Raw genomic sequence first — 21,412 nt, 5'->3', positions numbered from 1 at the left:
GCTGTAGCTCACTGAGGAATAACTAACTGAATTTTATATTCAGATTTAAAACTTCCTAGAGGGGAGACGCGATTTTCTGTATTTCTGCGCTGCTGACCACACCTTGCACAATAAACTGGAACCATAGAAATAATCTAATTTTGGAAACAAATTGTACACTATATATACATAATTAGACAATATGTGTCTTCAGCCAGTTACCGGTGTTGTAGAGGTAATACCTATTATTAAGAGGAACATGATGTTTTCTTTTTTGTTGTTTGCAATTTGGTTTAAAATCCAAAATATTATATTAATCTCTCAAGTCTAAAAGGTTTACACATAGTTGAACTGTGTTATCCAGTTTAAGCTATTTAAAAGTAACAGGATAAAGTATGTTCAGCCATGATATATGTATATTTAACCAACAGCAAAACTTAGCAAACCTTCCTATAAATCAGCCTACTTGTGATTACCAGGGGTATCAATGACTGATGATAAAGAATTATTAAACCGTTACTGTTTCTTACAGCTTTTCTGTGCTAAATGAATTTAAAAGTAAACCTACACTATTTCAGATTGTAAAATTTCATGGTCATTACAGTTTACCAATAAACTATTCTGCTTTTATCTTCATAGGAAGTCCCTTCCCCGAACCTCTCAGTGAACCAGGAGCACATGAATGATACCAGTTCCATTTTCCAGTTGGTTCTTTGGCAAATATAGTGGCTGAAATTGGAGAATTCAGTCACTTCGAACTGCATTCCAATTTAACGGCAAATTTATCCTTTCTATATCATGCATTAATGCAATGCTTTTTTCAAAAACATTTATAGGATTGGCAAGAACTATTAAATCTAGATATTAATTTCAGTGACAATATTTAGGAGCTGATTTGCAGCCACTTTGAGTTGAGAAAGATCGTTGCTATTTGGGATGTTTACTTTGGTTTGTTAAAATATAATTAGTTTCCATTCATCGTCTATACACTCAAACAGAAAGCAAGAGAAATACGCAGCATGCATACAGCATATATGCTGCATGCAAGTGTTTGCAAATGGAATACGTGGAGCACACAGCAGTAATGCTGCAGAACTGGATTACTGAACAGCAATATTTCCCCCATTTAAAATCAATTCTTCTTTTAACAGATGAAACTGAGTATCATGCACAGTACAACGCAGTGTATGCACGTCTCACGTTTGCCTGTCCAGGACAAAGACTTTGACAAATAACCACGTACATTGAACCAGGTAGCAGGGCTCTAGAACTGGAAGACTTTTCCTCCAATGGATTAGTATCAAAGATTTATCTTTTTGCAGCAAATACTGCGAATGTTTTAGAAAGGTCTTTTAAAATACCTATAAGAAAAAAACTTGAAGTGACAATCCATACACAGGTCTGCATTGGAACGGGTATGGCAAACACTGACCATACCCTGCATATGTAATGCTTCAATGCATACCCTGTCCAGAAATGCAACAACTGTACTGTTCCCTCACTTTCCTAGGAAAAAAATAAATACATCACTAAACAAAATACTTCTCAGTATAAAGCTAAAAGAGCTGGTAATGGTATCATTATTTTCAGGTGCAGCATTTTGCAATATTTAAGTTGCTACCATTATTGCTATCCAAAACAATTTCTCCTCCAGGTTGTTTTCCTAGAAGTTAAAAAGCATGTATGTGTATGAATGTGTGTGTATGTTTTTCCTTTATACATTTAAAAAGGAAAGAAATACTGTCCCCTATAAATTGGTTTTAGTCTCCTCCATTTATCAGACACACCCCCATGTAACAATAAGATTAGATTATCGAAACAATATCAAGCTAAACAGTAATGGCAAGAAAACCTCTCTCTAGCCTTTAGCTCAAGGGAATGCCATTACCATCCACAAACATGCAAGTGTTTTAAAGCATGTGCAGGCCAGTGTCTTCTCTATTACTGTAACTAAAAATATGTAAGAAAGTATGACAAATATTACAGCCAATGAAATAAACTGGCTATATTCGAACAATCAAATACATAAATTTAAAATCTATTTTGGGGGATAAATTGGTAATTGCTTTAGTAACATTTTAAGTTACGCAAATACTAAGCAACATAGTAAAATTTATGTTTTCTCACAGAGTCTGCAGGCCTTTAGCCAACTCATCTTCCTTGAAAGTAATAAATAAATAAATGGGGTCAACCAAATAAGAATTCACAAAGTTACTACAGTGAGCAAACCACCATATGTTTTCCATTGCTCCCATTTTGTTTTATCAAATTATTCTAAAGCCAGTGACAACACATGCGTATCCGATACCCAAAGGAGATCTCTTGGTTGAATACGCTGCATTTTGAAACAAAAAAAGTTTATTCTAAAGTTTTCAGTAATTCAAACTTGAAAAGGTGAGAGCATTTTGCCTAGCCTGGTTTTAAGGAATGAAGTTTTCCCCAACATGCAGATAATAAACAAAGTATAACCAGTGGACATTCAGTGTGAGGGTGTACCTGTTTGCTGGTCTGTCAAGTTAAGAGTGGACACATACACACGCCTTTCCCAGTTTAAGCATCTCTTTTATTTGAGGTTACTTTCTTTAGACACATGTTAATGGGAATTGTTACAGGTGGCTCTTTTGTTTGCAATTTAACAGTGCTTGCAATGACAAATATATCGTTTAAATGAGTACGTACATTTTGAAATAAGACTGAGTATATTTTAACACAGCCTCAAAATAAAAATTGCTTTCAGAGCAACAACACTGAATAGAAGCCAAGTGCATGTTATGGCAAGTATGCAGCCACAGTATTATAAATGAAACGTGCACCAGCATCACAAGGTGGTTTTTTTCCTCTTTCTTAATTAAAGAAGAGAGAGAGAGAGAGAGAGAGAGAGAGAGAAAAGAAAACTACTTCCACATTAGAGCAACTCTGATCACTGTTGAAACTAAACCTCCTGAATCTATTAATTGCCATCACTGTAACACGTAAGGTAGGTGAAATAAGCAATTCAGAATTTCTTGCCTATCCTACAAGCTTTTTTTCTGAGAGGCAGAATGATATCAAACAGTTCAGCATAAGGAAGTCCTGGTTCTGTTTTGGACATCATAATTTACACATCGCTAACAAGCAATTTATAATGTGTAAACGAAAGATAGAAAATAACCAAGATCTGACAAACTAAGTGGTTAGTGCTGGAGTTCAGAATGCAAATAAAGCTAACCGATTACTCCGCACTACTCCTAGGAAGACTGAATTTCCAGTTGAAATTCCAGTTGTTCATAATACCAGTCATTTGTACATTTGCTTCCCAGAACATCTAAAAAGGTGCCTACTGCTCCCAAACATTTCCCTTACTTTCAGGCAGTGAACAGAATTATATTCACAACCAAGAGACTGAATAATTCAGGTTCTTTCTGAAAACAAAAAGCAGCCAAAAAGCAGGCAGTGGAAGAAGGGATGCAACACGCATGTGGCACAAATGCATGCTGCTAAAAATCACAGGCTAATATAGTATGAGACACTAAGGGAACACATGGCAAAGAGCATCCCCATGAGCAAATCAGTGCAGTCTTTTTCTTTTCAATAACATAAAGCATCGTACAAAGAAAATTTATTACCTCCCAAGTTAGCAACTAAGGCAATGACATATATTTCTATATCCTATTATCTTGTGAAGTCAAACAAGGCATTCAGCCTCTAAAAAAAGGTCTGAAAGGCAGGAGAAAGAGAAAAAAAAAAATCACTACGTGGTATTGAGGGAGTATTGTCTTTAGATAACACTTACGTGGAGCCAATCCTGAAATCCTTGTTCATTCTTTCCAAAGAGATCCTTAAATACAACAAGGATTACCAAGTTCTCAAAAAAAAACAAACAAAGTCCTGGTGCCTTTTTTTTTTTAATTGCTGCTGCAGTGCAAAGCAAGTCATTTCCCAGACTGGAAAGCCTAAGATTGCAAATGCAAATAAACTGGAGATATTTTTGGGTTTACAAGTTTTTCAGCCACCTGTGCACAAACAGCCAGGACTAGCAAAAAGCCATTAGAGAACTCGCCTTTTTCTCAGAACCTAGCCTGCATCCCATGCCATCCCCTATGCTATGTTCAGAAAACAATTAAGTGTCAAAAATGAAAACTCACCACACAGGGTGAGGTTTAGGTGGTGTATAAGCTTAATATATGAAGCATACCCATTTATTAAATTTGCTAATTTATCTAACGTGTCATGTTCTTGATAAGGCTTTTGTATGTTAATTGCTTTGTTTGAACCACTGGACACAGAGGAACAATTTCAGAACAAAACCAGAAGGATACTATGTGCAAAATTTCCACCATCAACCCTTGTGTTGCCAAAGGTTTTAAAGGTAAAAACCAGAACTTACAAAGTGGCTGCAAACCTGCTTTCAACACCTCACATGCCAAACTTGGGTTTCTACTTTTCTTCTTCTTGTATTACTGGTGTAATGTCAAAAACTTTTCCAAAAAGTTTAGTTTCAAATCAGTATCAATCCACTATTTAGAAATAAAACAAAAAAAATAACAAGAAAAGAAAGAAAGAAAAGAGACTTATGAAGAAGTCTGAAAACAAGACCGACCTATACCCTGGGTGAGATTGGATGGGTTAAGTGTCTCTGGCACTATTTGTCTTCACTATTGACAGACACTGTCACACAACCCACCACTCGATGCCTGTCTCTGAATGGCGAAGCTAGAATGCAAGTTAAGTGTATTAATAGAGAAAAAAACTAGCATCCCAGCAAATATAATAAAGCAATCCAATTCACCAGTTATTAAAAACACTCAGATTCAAGATAGGTAGGTTAATTTAATTTACATTAAGCCCAACAGTGTAAATTCCCCTTACATTCACATGCTGAACCAAGCAGTGCATTATACTTTGGGTAAATACATCAATCAATCTGTTTTTGTTATAAACGACATCCGTTATTAAATTAACACTCAAGTTTAGGTATCTAAGTAGAACTTTTGTTAGTGGCTCTCACACACCAATTCCATGTATCTTAGATCCTTCCCCACTCAGAGCGATAACCGGCTGCATCCAAGCAAGTCAGAACTCTAGGACCCTCAGCTGCTCTCTCCAAGCTCTACCTGTCATCTCCTCAGCTCCCTCCACAGCCTGCTGCCCTAAAAGAGTGACTGTACAATGATGTCAGGATTGATGGATCTGACAAAGAACACTTCCATTTGAGAAACAGACTCTTCTGTTCTTTACATACGCAGTTGGTTTTTTCCTAAGAAATGAAGAACTCCTCTTAGCCTTCATGAAGTCTTCGATGCTGCTACTGCAAGGAGGTGCCCAAATAATAGTACAGTAAGATTGTTCTCTTTCAGCCTTTCACTGGCTTGGGTTTTCATTATTCATTAAGGAACAGGGAATTCTCTTCTCAAAGTAATTCTCAAGCCTTTTTGATGCAAGAATAGGAGCCACTTAATGCAAGAATTTGCTATAAAAACCTCTCAGAATGATAAAATAGCTTGTGTGTGTTTGAACAGTTCTGGAACTTGGGTTTACTGACTGTATGAGATTCAGGAAGACTGACAATAAACTTAATCTAGAAAAAAAGAGATTATCTAGAGTACATCTATATAATCCTTTATAGGTAATTACAAGGAAGCTCTGCTCCGTGCAGAGGAGCAGGTATGCACTCGACACCCATACAATCCCATACAACTACAACGTTTTAACTGAATTTGCAGAGAACACCTTGTCTAAAAAGTTTCCATAAAATGGAAACAGTAAGAGAAATCTTTTTCTTTCGCAGTTCCCAGCGATGACTTCCCCCCAGCAGACAGTTCAGAACGACGAAGGAACCCCTCCACCGCCCCGAGCCGTACCTAATCACGGCGCGGCTCTCCCAGGCTAATGCAATCGGCTCCACCATAGCTCTTTTGGGCACACAGTATTGCCAGGAGCAGTACTTGAACTTGTTCACATATACGTTAGCACTAACAAGCCAGAGCGGCCAGGGCACTGTACTAATACACCAGGAAGATGCATTTTTAAAGACCGTGAGGATCTGGTTTAAATTCATTCTGTAAGAAAGAATATTTGACACATGACTGAAGCAAGGACACTGCAGACAGAAATCCCTGGAAGACATCCTCCTAGGAAATTACAGGAAGGCATTTCCAACTGGGAGGGCGGTGGGAAGAGGAAGAGAAAAGCCTACAAAGAAATGGAAGTTTTTACAGGCATTGGAGACCAACTACAAAGAAGAATCTTTTCTTCTGATAATTTGTTTACAACATGTAATTATAAGCCCAGGCTAATAGAATCAGTAGCAGCACTGATAGCCCCTTTGAAATCTCTGGTAATTATTTCTGTATCAACAGGAAAAACTGACTAATGACACCAGGAAGGACGATAAATTGACAAAATATTTTCATGAAAAATAAAAATCAAGAAGCCTGACTCTAGCTACTCAGGAAAAAAAAAAACCTCACCACCAACAAAACAAAAACCACCCCCACATCTCCATTTTGAGGCTTTATTAGAATCTTTAGCTTGAGAATGATGAAAAAGCCTTATCTTGGCAGTGGAAAACATGACCCATACCCCCCTAGCACCCAGCCTCTACCCCACAGGTGATGCAAGTATTTTTATCCGTTTCCCTACAGTAGCAACTGAGAAGCAAAGCCTTATTTTCATAATTAAAAGGACCAAAAATGCTTATGGCAAGTATTTCAATAACAACTCTGATTAAAAAAGCCAATTACGTCTGTTTGGGAGAAGTAGTTTGTCCTTTTAATTAAAAAGGAGCACAAAATTGACATGACCACAAAAAGGTAAAGCTTCATCATTTACCAAATATTTTCCCAGGATACAATTATAGATGTTTGGGAGCCAGAAAAATTCAATACATCACAGACTAATTGTATCCAAATATGAAGAATGCAAAAAGAGATCAGTAAATAAATTTCAGTGGCATAAAATCTGTTCCCCTTTTGTTACAGCAAGAACACCACTGTTTTTGTGGAGAGTTCAATTTGAGGTAAGAACTGGAAACTGTCAGAATGGAAATGATGCAGGAAATACTGTCCTGGGGAGCAATACAAAAAATATGGAAAGATATATATTTGCCTCTGTGGAAAGTGGGGAGCAGCTTAAGAGATCATCAACGAGCTGAAGAAGCTCATTCCAAGATCTGCTACAGAAAGAACGAACGGATGATAAGCAGAGAAGCACGCTTCTGTAACAGTTTTCTTCACTGGGGTTCAGAAGGTTTGAGCATTCCTGTTACTGGAGATAAAAGACAAAAGTGCAACACTTCTTTAAAGTACAGGGTTGAAAATACTCCTGAAGCATCCCCAGAAGACAAGAATAAGGTGTTGACCTACCAACTAGAAAGACACCTTTGAGGAAGGACTTAAATTAGCAGTGTGAATTTTAAGCATTGGAAGCACTTGTTCAATGTGTCTTGGTTGACACAAAAAAAACTGTTCAACCTTTAGGAACCAACTGAAAAGAATCAAGCATCCCTCCTTGCAACTGGAGCTTAAAAATATTGTGTAGAAGGCTTTGTTAAAGCTTCAGGCACATTTATTTCATATAAGAAGTCTCCAGGCACAGCTTACAATGACATTTCTCAGCATGACACCCTCATGCATTTCAAGAGTCTAGAAGATGATTCATATTTAATGTGTTTATGGTACCTCACCAGGCAAAATCCTCCTTTTCCTGTCTCCTGAACAAAGACACTTGTAATTCTAATAGCAAGCACAGAGAACAGTTTCTAGCGGTAAAACCAGATCCTTTTCCTCCCTTCTGCTTTCCAGAAGAATAACAGAATTAGAAGCTTGAGATAGCAGCTTAGGTTGTGAGCATCGCAGCTCAAAATCCTAGAGTTCTATTAAATTATACTTGCCTGTTTGATATTCAGAGAGTGGGTAATACCTCTTTTGTCTGGATTAATGAATGAGATACACATTTATTAACAAATTAATGAAAATCCAATCAGCAACATTCCATTTTAATACTCTTAAAACTGTTCTGTAAATCACAAAACAAATTTCCAAATGGAAGAACTAGAAGTCTGCCCCTGCAAGGCCATCACTGCTAAAAACAGCCCATCCTGCTCCTCAAAAAAAACCAGAAAAGTTAACTGCAGCAATATGTATTTCTCACCTATAATGTGATTTATATGGAAGAAAACCCCACAGTAGTGTGACTGATAGAAAAGCCTCAAGTAAATTGAATTTCAGCCAGATACTACCTTACTCTGTGTTTTGAGAAGCAGAAAACAAACTGTGTTAAAGTTCTCACCACTTCAGATCATTCCCTGTAACGTAATCCTCTTATTATCGAGAGTAATCATATCTGCAATTGACTTCTACATACAGCGTGCTAGCAGCATTTCAAATTAGCCCTTCCTTTTAAAAACAAGAGTAAATGAGATTACCTACAACACTATGGAGACTGAACTATCATTTCCCTATCACTTCCCAAAAAAGTGATGTTTTAGAGCAAGTAAGAGCTGACATCAAAATAAAAAAAAGAGGAGAGAGGGAGAGCAATTTACTCAAAACAAGGGAAAGATTTCAGATACAGGAACGCTAGGTTGCCAAAGTCATCTTTCCTCCTCACCCTATCATCTGTACAGTGTCAGCTCCTGGAAGATGTGCGTATAGTCTGCTATTAAGGGCTTGATATATCCACCTGAATAGTCAATCTTGGTCTTTTAAAATGTAAATGTAAAATATATGTTTATGTTTTCCTATATAAGCATATAGACATGCACAAAGCCCAGGCTGATTTTCCTTATTTTTCTGTTAAGAAATCGGAGCCCAGCCCAGCCAGACCTCTCATTACTGCAAGAGGCAGGGTGACAGGGCTTAAAAACATGGTAGCAACTTTTCAAAGACACTGTAGCAATCCCAAAACAATTAAAGAAAACAGCAAAACGTGATACACCCTTCGATCTAGGAACATGGTACAGCTACAGCAAGAACACAGCCAAAACACTTGTGTCCTATTCTCTTGAGAAAGTGGAGAGATTTGGGTGCAGAAGAAGCACACAGCTAACCTCAATGAAAAGCAAAAGCACTCCCGGGATTCTGGAAGTCAACTGAGAACACCAGAGAATGCTCCTGCTCTGAGGTAGCTGTGTGCAGCATCAGCTCAGAAGTGCTGAGTTCAAGATGGCTTAGAGGAGGAACCCTAATCAGCCACTACACAGCAGGAATTTGTGGGAGGGGGGGACTACAAAATCCACTGAGATCCACTGCAAAGAGTAAATTCACCTCTCCTTGTATCCCCACCTACAAGTTTTGTAGACATGGATGTTCCTTCCTCTGTTCCTAAAAGTTTGACCCCAGCTTTAAAGAGAAAAAAGTCTGGCCTCAGACTTACCAGAAATACCCAAGCATCTGTCCACCCTTGGGGTATAATACGTATTACATCTCTTATCCCCCAACACCAGAGGGAGGAGCATGAACTGTTCTTTTCAGCTTTCCACTGTCTCTGTAGTTTTGGAACACAGCCTACAGACCTGTTTTTGCAGGTAAACATTATCTAAGATGCATGTATTTTCTTTCAAGGATGTGGTGGAGGACAGGAGAAAAAACAAAAGCAAACAAAACCGCCACTAACATGTTACACTAGAACTATCTGATATTATTCACCAGCCAAAATGCTGAGGTTGAGCCTTCCCCGATGCCTATGGAGTTAGGCACCCACGCCCCTATAGCAGTACCAGCTACATACATTGCTTCGGGCTGGGGCTCGCCTCTGCTTATGTGCGTACACAGCACAACTCGCTCTTGAATGATCCTGGTCATCACAACTGTATGATTATAGAAGACCAAGATCCAGTTGTTCTTGTCCTCACTGTAGTGGAAAGCGACATAACAAATGAAAACAAAAAGAGCCTTTGCTCTGATTGGAGTTATTTCTTTGGTTCGTTAGCTTTTTTTAAAGAAAATTTTTAACAACTTGCGGAACTGTAGTTGCTTGTGCTTCATACTTCTGATCCTGACTTTAACAGCACCCAGAAGCTTAACTGTCTCGTCACAACACTGATGGAAGGTCTCCAAAGCCACAGTTCGGTAAACAACTTAAACCAGCGCAAACTGACAGCCATTGGGAGAAGCTAGCTCCACCTTTCCTGACTGCTCCCTCCTCCTTGCATTGCTCCTTTCCTTGTGCCACCAAAAGCATTTGTGCAGACCTGCAGTGAACCCATCCAGGACAACTCTAACCTGGAGCACGTCCTTGGTCTTGATCACTCTGCAGCACACGCATGAAAAGCTCTTCTTTCGGCAGTGGTATCAGCTTCAAGGCTTTGTGAAACCAGACTATCTCTGACGCTAAAAAGTGTTCTTAACTGAACGAGGAGGTCTCCCTTCAGTGTTAACAAAAAAAACCTCAACACTATTTTTCATTCAAGAAAATTGTGCTGCAGTTTAACCCAAACACAGCTAACACATTCTTAGGTTTTTTAAAAGGAACTGGACTGGCTGTTAGCAGACACTAAATACCTGGAGGTAACAGACATTTAGTTCCATTCAAGTTTTTAAGTCTTTTCTGTTAGACACAGAATTAATTAGCAGTTCACGTCTATCTGTGGATTTAGAGTGTAACAGGGTTTGTGGGATTTTTTTGTCCGCTTGTTTAAGATACATGTTTCTGCAGGATTTGGTTGCTGCTATGTCTTTGAGCCAAACTGATCATTAAGTATCTTGATTTTAGAAATATATGCCCAAATTATTTTTTGACTGATATAAAAATATCAAATCCTTTCAATATAATAAATGAAAACATCAAATTCTTTCAATGACTGAAGTTCCACTGTGCACAGTTAAATCCACAGGTTCTCTCAGAAGAGGTCTGGCAAAACATGAATGGTGAGCAGTGCTGTAAAGTTTCTCTGACAAGTCTGCAATCACTTCAGTTTCTGATCAGGATTCCTATACCATGCAAATCTGGGAAACATTCTCACGCAAACATTTAATGCATATGAACTCATAGAGAGAAAAAAGAATAATGCAGCTATCTGAATCCTCACCTTAAATATATTTATTTTTCTCAAGCACAATTTAAGGCCAATTAGGAAAGTGGAACATGACCTTGTAAGAAATATGGGGATCAAATTATGCAAAAAAACCTTATCCAATGAAGAAAGATGCATCAATCATGAGCATGAGCATTTTCCCTTTTTTCCTCATTGCCCAGATGTTTACTAATATAGACAAGTTACTGACAAGAATTCCGGATGCAAACCAGCACTAAGGCTAACCTCGCAAATCAGAACTTTGCCTTTAAATCCTCACTTTTTTACGTTCAATGAAGATCGATGACAGAGTCTTTAGATTGAAGTCTAAAACATGACTGGGAGTAAGATAAAGATGAAGATAAAAAGGTCATGCCTCATTTTTATATGCTGTCAATTAGAAAAATAACTAATTTAAACTTATCAGTTTATAAAAGTGCCATCCTGACATACGTTATATTCTCATGCATCTGAGAATTTTGTAATACATTATAATGGAGAGCTATGTGCAAATGGAATTTAAATACTAAGCTTTCTCAGGCCTTTTAAAGGAAAACATGACCTTTCTTCGTCCTTACAGTTTCGTAAAAGCTTCATGGCCCACAATGTAATCTCCCATTCCATTTTTTATCTGGCTAGAATTCACTGTTTTACAGTCGGTCAGCATTGTGCCTTAGTTCCAAATAGGTATTTATTACCTCTGAAGGCAGAGTGCATTCTAGGAGTTAACAGGCCTGTGCTGCGTAATAACAGAATAGCAAAACAGATAACTTATTTCTTACGAAGATACATATATGAAGCAACCATTAACACAGAACACCTGACAATTTAGATCACCCAGGTTAATTTATATTACCTAAAGTCTCCTAGAATGAACTCTGTTACTTCTCCACAAGCTCTTTTCTACAATCAAAACTTTGCCAGCACTGTTCATGTTGGCCAGAATGTTACAAACCTTAACAAAGCAACCAAATAAATGAGAATGCTTACCAGCAGCAACTACAGCTGGAGGCGGCGAACCTGCCTCGCCACCGCTTGTTTGGCTCATGGATGCTACAGAAGTTTCTCTGGAAGGTGGTAACTGCAGCTCCTTTGGGAGAAGGTCATAGACAGATTCTGTTGAACAGAGGGAAGACAAAAAGGATTTAATAAAAAATTTATTAATGTTCTGTAACAGAAAAGAAATAACGCTTTTGCCTAAAAGATATGAACTATAACCCAAACTTTTCAGAACCTTTTGAATAGTTATATTAAGCACCTGAAGATCTTAACATCATGGAATAAAGTTATTTCAGAAAACAAACAAACCACGAAAACATTAAGATACACACACATTCTCAAGACCGAAACAAAAGGACAGAAATTTGTTCAAACAAAGAAATAATTCATGAACTTCCACAAAACTGTCCTCATTTAGAATGAAGGGGCAGAATCACATGAGAATCAAAGACAAACCTGTTCTCAGAATTCAAACTGTGCAACTGACTTCCAAAGAAAAAAGAGACTAATTTAGTACCACCATCCACGGAATATCCTACTAAAGTCTTCCCATGTCGTAACTGTCAATTCTTATTATGCAAGATCCCTCGCTTCCATTTATCTGCAACTTTTTTTTTTTTTGCCTCAAACTCTCCTGTAGACCCACGCAGACGCTCCAAAGAAAGCGGTCTCCACTAACAAAATGGCTAGTGCCAGTCGTCCATTTACACAGAAAGCTCTTTGCTATAATTGTGGCAGATCTGTGCAGTAGTACAACCTCTAAGAAATTTTTTTGTGACTTCTCTGCTGCGAAACAGCTATGGCCACCACGCAGCTCGCCTGACAGAGCTTCAGCAGCCAAGACAAAAAGCGAAGTCGACAGCCTCTTGTTCAACCTGCTTCTCCATGCTTGCTGATGCTTCAAAGCAAGTGGCTGCCTACAGTCAGATGGCCACTTTGGAGTTCAATTAGCAAAAGCTCTCGCTGCACCCAACGACCAAGAACGTCTCACCGAGTTACTCTGAGGTAACAACTCCACTCAGGCATGAGCACATCGCCGTAAACCCAGGGCATAGGCATCATTTCAAACACCCAATTTGGAGATGTAAATAACCTAGATGAACAGCTGTAAACTGAATCAACAACTCTACACCACAAAACTTGAAATTCCTTTAGATGGATTATTGAGGTGCCCGAGACAGATATGGAAAACTCAACGTGCATTTTTTAAGTTTCCTACCCTATGAAGCAACAGTTACACTCAACTGATGCTGAAGTAAAATATCCTTGTGCAGCATTTCTTCTGGAAAAATAATTTAACTGAAAACCCACAGAGTTGTTAACTAAAAAGCTTTATCCACAATTAAGCCCTGTCATAAATGAAGCACACTCAAGACAAATGCACAGGTATACACACTCCCAGCAACATATAATTGTATTAAAAGTGTAACACATAGCAAATGCTGGTTATGCCACAAACCAGAACAGTTACCATACTGGGTAAGAGTGAAAATACTCCCATCACAAAATGGCATTAGAAGAGCCCAAGAAAACTTTAATGCTGTTCACAGGATACTACTTGTCTGTTATGCACAAGATCACAAGCAACTACCAACAACGGCTGCAAACTGGCGGGGAGGTGTAACCAGAGTTAGCTCCGCAGCCCATCAAACTTATTCCCACCTGCTGCAATTTTTTTTCCTTTTTTTTTTTTAGTTCCACCCACTTTCCAGAGAATTAACTTTTCAGTAACATGACAAATAAACAGAACAGAACTTTTATTATTATTATTTAAACTGATTATCAAAACATTGGCAACCAGAGGTTGCAATCCAAATCCCAAGCAGAAACCTCTGCAGAGGTTTTCTGTAAGAGTTACCCATAACGGTGAGACAACATATAAGTAAAATATTTTGAGACAGCTCAAGTTAACTAACCATAAATTCATAGTTTTATTCTTTGGAACAATCTGGGGAAAAAAAAAATATTTACTTGTGCTTACTGAAGATCTTACTAGGTATGAAAGGCAAAGGGAACAGACAGACATTTGTTTTTCTATGAGGAACAGCTGCATTAGCATTTCCCTCAAAGATGAGTTCCCTTTTTAAAATTAACTTTTTCCTCAGCTATTAAGGCCTGATTTCTCACTCTTCTGAACTAGTGATTTTCAACACCATAAAACTGGCTTTCAAAGTAAAATAAATTTAGACCAGTTTAAAATTGGTTATGTAAAGGTATGGTTACAATGATGCTTCTCATTTTATACTTCATTTACTTTTCCCAAAGAAAGGTTAGTTCATTTTTAGTGAGAACACATTAACACTTTATTAAGCAGGAGCATTGTGTACTTCTTGTGTGTAGGAGCACTTACATAGTTTAAACATACTCTAAATTTTAGCCTTTATTAAAAAAGGTGAATTGTGCCTTTATTTTTTATCTTACAATTTTTACTTAAGTTGCATGTGCATACAGACTTGAATCCAATTCAAAAATTAAAAACCAAACTAAACTGCATTTAAAATTGTTACTCGCCAAAGACTATCTCCTTACACCTGCTGCACCAATGAGGGGGAAAAAAGGGGGCTATCAAGGCACAGTTCTATTTTATGATGGGAAGGGAGTGAAGAAAGTACAAGGAAAAAAAAAAATCCATTGACTAAATAATCAAAAAGAAGTTATACTGATATTTGAACAAGAATATCTGAGGAAGGTGAAGGAAGTAAAATTTTGTTTGTATTGTATTGAATATACTTCTGCCAGTGAACCACAAGTGCCAAATTCATGGAAAGAGATGCAATAGGTGTTCACTCTTAGAGCAGTAGGGACGGCCACAGCACTAGAAGATCAACTGTCAGCTACTCTGCCTTGGAAAAAAACCTAAAACCAAAAATCTACCAGTCAAGTTCTGGCTGGCCCACCCACTGAGGCAGAGTGGAGAGGTTGTGCATTAACTGGCTTGCAAAAAGGAGCACATTTGATCTTACATCGTTTAAGACTCTCTGCATTGTATTCACAGCTTTAACAACGGGGAGGACAGTGTAAAATCCAGAACCGGGAAGCCAAGCAGCCCAGTTCGTTCTTCACATAGTCACTGTCAGGCAGTTTCTGCACTGGCACTATCAGGACAATGCAACTTATCACCAGGTGTCATTGCAAATTCAGATCTGCTTTAATACATGGAAGCGTTAGAGGGAGAACCCTATTAACGTACTTACGCTGACTGCTAGCAGGGATTTTCAGTCTCAGTTCTCCTCTTTCTTTCATAAGCTGTGAAGTCCGTCCTCACATACGAAGCCCAGGGAAGTTACATGAAAGAACGAAATGTGCATTTGCACCTTTTTAAAAACAAGCCAGTCTAACTCATGCTCCCAAGCCACCTCACGCTCTACAAGCACAGAAACGCAGCCAGCGCTGCATATTTTGTAGACATTTGTTATTTGTCATGCTGCAGTCTGAGAAAGCCTCTGTGAACCACAAAATCCCAAGCAGTTTTCGGAGAAAACGTTTACTTATTTCCACATTGAATGGCCCCTATAAGCTTGGCCACTGGCGTTAGCTATCAATACATAAAAAAATTCTCCAAATAAAATGTGGTATTCGGAAACCACAGGATGTGTGTGGGTCTATTTTCTGCTGAACTATGAATTTTTCTTCAAGATTAGTATCTTAATTCAAGAGACCGAAGAACGAAAGGTTCAGATTTTGTCCCAACAAGGAAAAGCACAAATACCAGCTGAAGAAAAATACAGTTATGACGTGAGCGGGTACTTCCCTACTCTACATCCCCGTGCTTCTAAATATTATTGCCCCTGCAGCCAGCCATTTGTACAACAGCTCCAGGCAGCAATCCCTTGTAAATGAGCACCAGCCTTTATTCTGGCTGGCACTGGTACCACTACCTACAGGAGGTGAGCAGAATCCAAGCTCAATTCTGTCAAAAAACCAGCCACAGGCAGATGTTTGGTGCTGGAGCAGCTGCTGCACTGTAATTACCGCCCAAGGTATCCGTCACAACCTCTCGTATGGAAAATTATGCCCATTCAGCTTTGATGACAGAAAGTGATCTTAGCTCAAAGTGCACTCTGCAACAAATTCTTCCTACTAAGCCATCTAAGAAGCTCACACACTTCTCTGTGTCCCAGCTGGGAAGGCTGCTGCCTCTAGAGGAGTAGTAGCAAGATTTAAAGCTGCTTCAGGCACTTGCCAGGCAGCTCTGCTTCTGCTGAATGTTCTTTCACACCTAAGACACTTGGAAGCAACTCACCAAGTATTTCTGTTATGCAAAATGTTTAGTGACGGGGCCCAAAATGAGGGATCCTAACACAGCATGTGTGTGTGTGTGCATGTAAGTAGAGAAACCTTTACCTTTTTATGTATATGTTGCATATATATACACACACATAGATTTTCATTCCTTTCTGTTGTTTCTCAAGAAATCCTCTTTGAGGAGCGAGTTGCTCATGATCATAATTCTGTCATGACTCATAAGATATTTGGTGTTAATTACAAAGCCTCATTTCCACAAGCTAAGAGTGAGCTCTTCTCTTTGGGTTGGTTGTTGGGTTTTTTGGGGTTTTTTTTGTTTGTTTGAAGAAATTTATTTTTAACTCTCAAACATGACAGAGGTTTTGTCAAGTTTGCTGCTTTAAAGGTATGCTCAGATCCAAAACTCCCACAGCATATTTTTTTCTTAGGGAACACATAATTTTAGCAGTAATCCACAACAAACACAATTACAACCTTTGTGAATAATTCCAACAATATGATAGAGAGGGAGGGAAGGAAAAGCTAGCATTAGAATTGAAGCACATTCCCAAAGATCACAAGACCATTAAGAGCAAATCTTTAATTTCATGCTTCATTGAAAAAAGACCAAACTACTTGAAACATGGTCTAAAATACGACACCCAATTTTATCCCGATACACTTGGATACCACACCTAAAATGGAAGATGAGCCCTACACTTGGAAAAGAAGCTGGCATTAGCCTTGACGGTTCTAAATAGGCGAGGACAGCGCAAGCTATTAGGAGGGAAGGGAACACTGCTATTAGGAAGTCACTGTGAGGTGCAGCCGAGAGAACTCAGATGTGGTGGAAGAGGAGAACAAACAGCACCATGAAGGTTCAGAACAAATAGCGCAGCCTTGGCCACCATCAACACCTCCTCTGCCATCTCAGTTCTTCCAGGCCCACCTCCCCCTTTTGCTCTCATGGTTCCCCATAACTTCCCTCCCAGCAGTGCGAGAAATACCACGTAAGAAAGTCCCAAACAGGAGTGAGGGAAAACATGGGAGGTCTACTGGGTAACACACGAGGAGGAAAAGAGATCAAAACCATGGGATTAACACAGCACAGGAAAGACATGGACCTGCTGGAGCAGGTCCAGACGAGGGCCACAAAAATGATCAGAGGGCTGAACACCTCTGCTATGAGGACAGGCTGAGACAGTCGGGGTTGTTCAGCCTGGAGAAGAGAAGGCTCCGGGGAGGCCTTCTTGCGGCCTTTCAGTACTTAAAGGGGGCTTATAAGAAAGATGGGGACAGTCTATCAGCAGGGCCTGTAGCGATAGGACACGGGGTAATGGTTTTGAACTAGAAGAGGGGAGATTCAGACTAGATCTAAGGAAGAAATTTTTTATGATGAGGGTGGTGAAACCCTGGCCCCGGTTGCCCAGAGAGGTGGTGGATGCCCCATCCCTGGAAACGTTCAAGGCCAGGCTGGACGGGGCTCTGAGCAACCTGGTGTAGTTGAAGATGTCCCTGCTCATGGCAGGGGCGTTGGACTAGATGACCTTTAAAGGTCCCTTCCAACCCAAACCATTCAGTGATTCGATGAACACATAGCAGAAGTTTAAGGTCAAATCCAAACTTTAAAAAAAAAAAAAAAAAAAAAAACCTCCTGGCTTTTCTTCAGAACAGATGTAGCTTCATAGTCTAAAACACACCTTCACTGAACTGGATTACTAGGAGCTATCATTTCAACACTCCTCTGAGGAATCTGAAATTGTTTGGGTACCTTTAAGAAAGCTTGCTGCAACAAACCTGCTCTTTACAAATCAGACTTCAAATGAAACTTTGTGTTTTCACCTAAACACAGGCCAATGTTTATATATGCTGCACTATAAATAGCATTAAAGCAAAAACTGGCAAATTCCAGAAAGGTTAGAGTTGTCACAAGGAAACTAATTCTTCCCCAGAGAATATAGTTTCCCTCCTTGCCTGATATCATATTTAAATAGCTAAAGCTCCCTCCCCTACTGATCAGCTCACCTCCATCACCACGTTTTACACACGTGTGCGCGCACACACAGACCCTGAGTATAGGAAATTCTCTGCTATAATTTTACATTCATTCATGTGGGAAACACCCACAAAAAAGAAAAGGCTGTTATGTAAATGCAGTATTGCATTTGAAGGCAAAACTAAAAATTCAGCATCATTACGTATTTCTACCTGATCAGCAAGAAAAACACGTAGACAGAATTCCTGTTTTCAGCAGCCATTGTGTTCAATCAACAGTCAAGTTTCAGCCGGCTGACAGCACAAAGTCTCTTGTAACTTACTGCTGATTTCAAATCCCCTTGACCAATATATTACTTGATCTCAAGTTTCTGAGCTTTTTCTAGAAACACCTCCATGTATACCCAACATCTCCCCGAACACATTTTCCTTCTCCATATAGGAAGAGAGGAACATGCATTTCAGGAATACTGTTATTATGAAATATAAACAAGATAACACACAAAGTAACAAAATACTAATGATCAGCCAAGAGTCGCACACACCCATTTCCACATACGCACCTTCACCTGCATTCATCTCATCAGTTTTTAGACATCCTATTTACAATAAACTCCTGAATCTCCTATCTTCCCTCAAAATCCCTCAACTAGACTAACTAGAGGAACCCAGGCTTCGCAAATTCTACTACTGAAATCAAGGACACACGGGGACTGGCAGATTTACAAAAAGCATGTGAAGTGTCAAATTTCTTCAACTGCCCTTTATCCGATTATCCTACCCCTATAATCTCTCATCTGAGATCAGCTGCTTCTAACTTTGATCTTCCTGCGACTTATACTGACAGTTCAGAAAATTGTATTTCACGTGGCTATACTGAGCAGAACAGCATCACACATTAGGTCAATATCCAACGCTGCAAAATTGTCAATCTGGGGAGGACAAGATTTTGTTACTGTACTGCTTGAAACTACACAAAACATTCAGAATTGAAATATTAATGAAAAATAATCAAGTAATGTGATACCAGACTTGCTTGTTATTGCAGCACATCAAAAACGGCGCACCCGAGCCGAACGATAAGCACTCCAGTACACTCAGCTATCAGCGGGAACCGAGCCAGCATCCAGTCTCAGGTGAAAAGGTATTCACCACCACTTCTCCCAAAGACCTGCAAGAGCAGCAACAAATCCTGAAGATACACAAAAGAATATACAACACTGCTAGAAGGGATGCTCACCGAGTATCAACTGCTACACATAACTGCAATCAGTTCTTTTAATTTAAAAGAACTGAACAAAAGCTATCTGCGAAAGGGTTGGATGCATTACCAGTCTGCACAAAAATATATCCTTGGGTCAGCACGTATCGGGAACAGTCACAGCAGCTGGTGACAGGACCTCTGTCTTTGAGGGAGAGAGAGGAGAGGCCTCAGAAAGATTTAGGCAAAGTAACGTGGAGAAGGTAGGAAACGGTGGGTGAAGCTGATCTGATGATATTGCAGCGGAAGTGCAAGAGGCTGGTGCTTCACAATGGCAAACTGACATTTGTAAGTGCTCCTTCTCCTCCTATTTTACTCACTTCACCTTAGGGCACACATACAGTTGCCCCTTTTGTAGGAATGTTTTTAGATTTCTACACGCAGACTAACCAGACTACATTACAGGCATTTGGGCTTACAGAAGAATCTAAGTACTCTAGCCTTTCCCCACCACCACAAAATACTAAAACTTTTAAACCATTCTCATCATCACAATATCAAAGGACCTTCAGAAACACACCATGCCTTGTGACCAGCAACGTTAGGTTCCTCCTTACTAACTAGGAAACTGCGATTCCATTTAGACTTTATTCTTAGGAAGATAGCAGCTAAGCTTATGGACGCAAAGGGAACACAACTGCTTCCTGTTTGGGAGTGCTAAGACAACTGTAAGATTCTGTGAGAAGGCACTGCAGCTTTGAACATGGCCCAAAGGAAGCCTCGCTTTTTCCAAAGCGTATGTATTCTCACCATGGAGAGTGCTCTCCTTCGTAACGAAAAAGGAGAATTCTTACTTCAGAATTTCAGGTAGCCTCCTATGGTCACAACGGAAGCCACTTGCCAGTAAAAGGTCTCTTGTTAAATAACACAAGTTAACACTGAAACGGAGATAGATGGTGTCACTTCAAGAGGACAGAAGGCACGAAGAGGAAAGAGAAGTAGTCTCCCCAAAACAGCTAATGAAAGTAGTCGCAAATAATCAGTTTAGCTGTAATGCAGCAAATCAAGTACACATGGATCCAGTATTCCATCACACGCAGCACTTGCAAGACTCTTCTGCAGCTATTCACATTTCATGAATCTTGAATGACTTTTCAGTTGCATCTACATAGGAATTTCAGCTATACAGATTAAGAACTGCAATTTCTAGTAATTTAGTGCCTCGTTAACTCGCACTGTGCCGGGACTGGCTCATGATGTTACAAAAGAACTTGTCTGTCCTTCTCAAACTTTTGTGAGGCTTTCTTAGCCTACCAACATATTTAACTGAGATCCTTCTGGTTGGTTGACCAAAGAGCTGCTTCTTGTAACTCAGCACTTCGTGATGCTGGGAGCACAGAAGATACAGAAAACAGATGAGAATACCAGTTTCCAGTGTTTAAAAGCAACAGCGGGCTCATCCATGATGAATGCAGACATCCTCGTTTTGTCTGTACCACAAAATGCCTTAAACGTTATACAATGCTCTTTAGATACACCACTGATTTCCTCACACTTTGCTATTCTGTACCAGAAGCAAAGCCATGCCACCCAGAACTTCCACGCACGGAAGCCAAGTTATGAACTTGATGGAGAACTTTGCCCTGACCTACTAGCAAACGAGGCCATAGCTAACGCAGAGGGAGACTGGTATCACCATCCGAAAAGCTGCTCCGGACTGCTACAGGTCCACAGAATCCTGCTACAGAACTAAGGGAGCAATGTGCAGTAAGACAGCCATTTCTGCTTTCTAGGCATGTAATTCCCCCTCCCTCGTTTGTTTTTTTTTTAAGTAATCAATGTAAATTCGGTAGAATAACCAGTTAACCTGCAAACATTTCCCCGCTATTTCAAGTTTATTTTTGACAAGGCGTAGTTAAGAACACAAAAAAAGGAACCCAGGAAAGAAGTATTGCTTCTGCCTTTAGCTGAAGCCATCCTTCCGCTGCACATAATAGCCTCTAAATCAATTTCTGATCATG

General features: G+C 39.4%; 1 protein-coding gene across 2 annotated transcripts in view; it reads right to left on the bottom strand.

Moving 5' to 3' along the window:
- NFAT5 (nuclear factor of activated T cells 5) overlaps positions 1–21,412 on the bottom strand; it is a 72,630-nt gene that overhangs the window by 33,495 nt on the left and 17,723 nt on the right. The window contains exon 2 of one of the 2 annotated variants that reach the window (XM_075511158.1): positions 11,963–12,088. In XM_075511158.1, the coding sequence (XP_075367273.1) occupies positions 11,963–12,088 (126 nt within the window). Of the gene's footprint in view, positions 1–11,962; positions 12,089–21,412 lie in introns of those variants that run through there. The other variant, XM_075511160.1, reaches the window with a different exon arrangement.

Source organism: Mycteria americana, chromosome 8 (assembly GCF_035582795.1).
Source record: "Mycteria americana isolate JAX WOST 10 ecotype Jacksonville Zoo and Gardens chromosome 8, USCA_MyAme_1.0, whole genome shotgun sequence".
In the NCBI taxonomy this organism is placed as follows: Eukaryota; Metazoa; Chordata; class Aves; order Ciconiiformes; family Ciconiidae; genus Mycteria; species Mycteria americana.
Note: the sequence above shows the minus strand (reverse complement) of the source record. Positions and strands in the feature narration are given on the sequence as shown.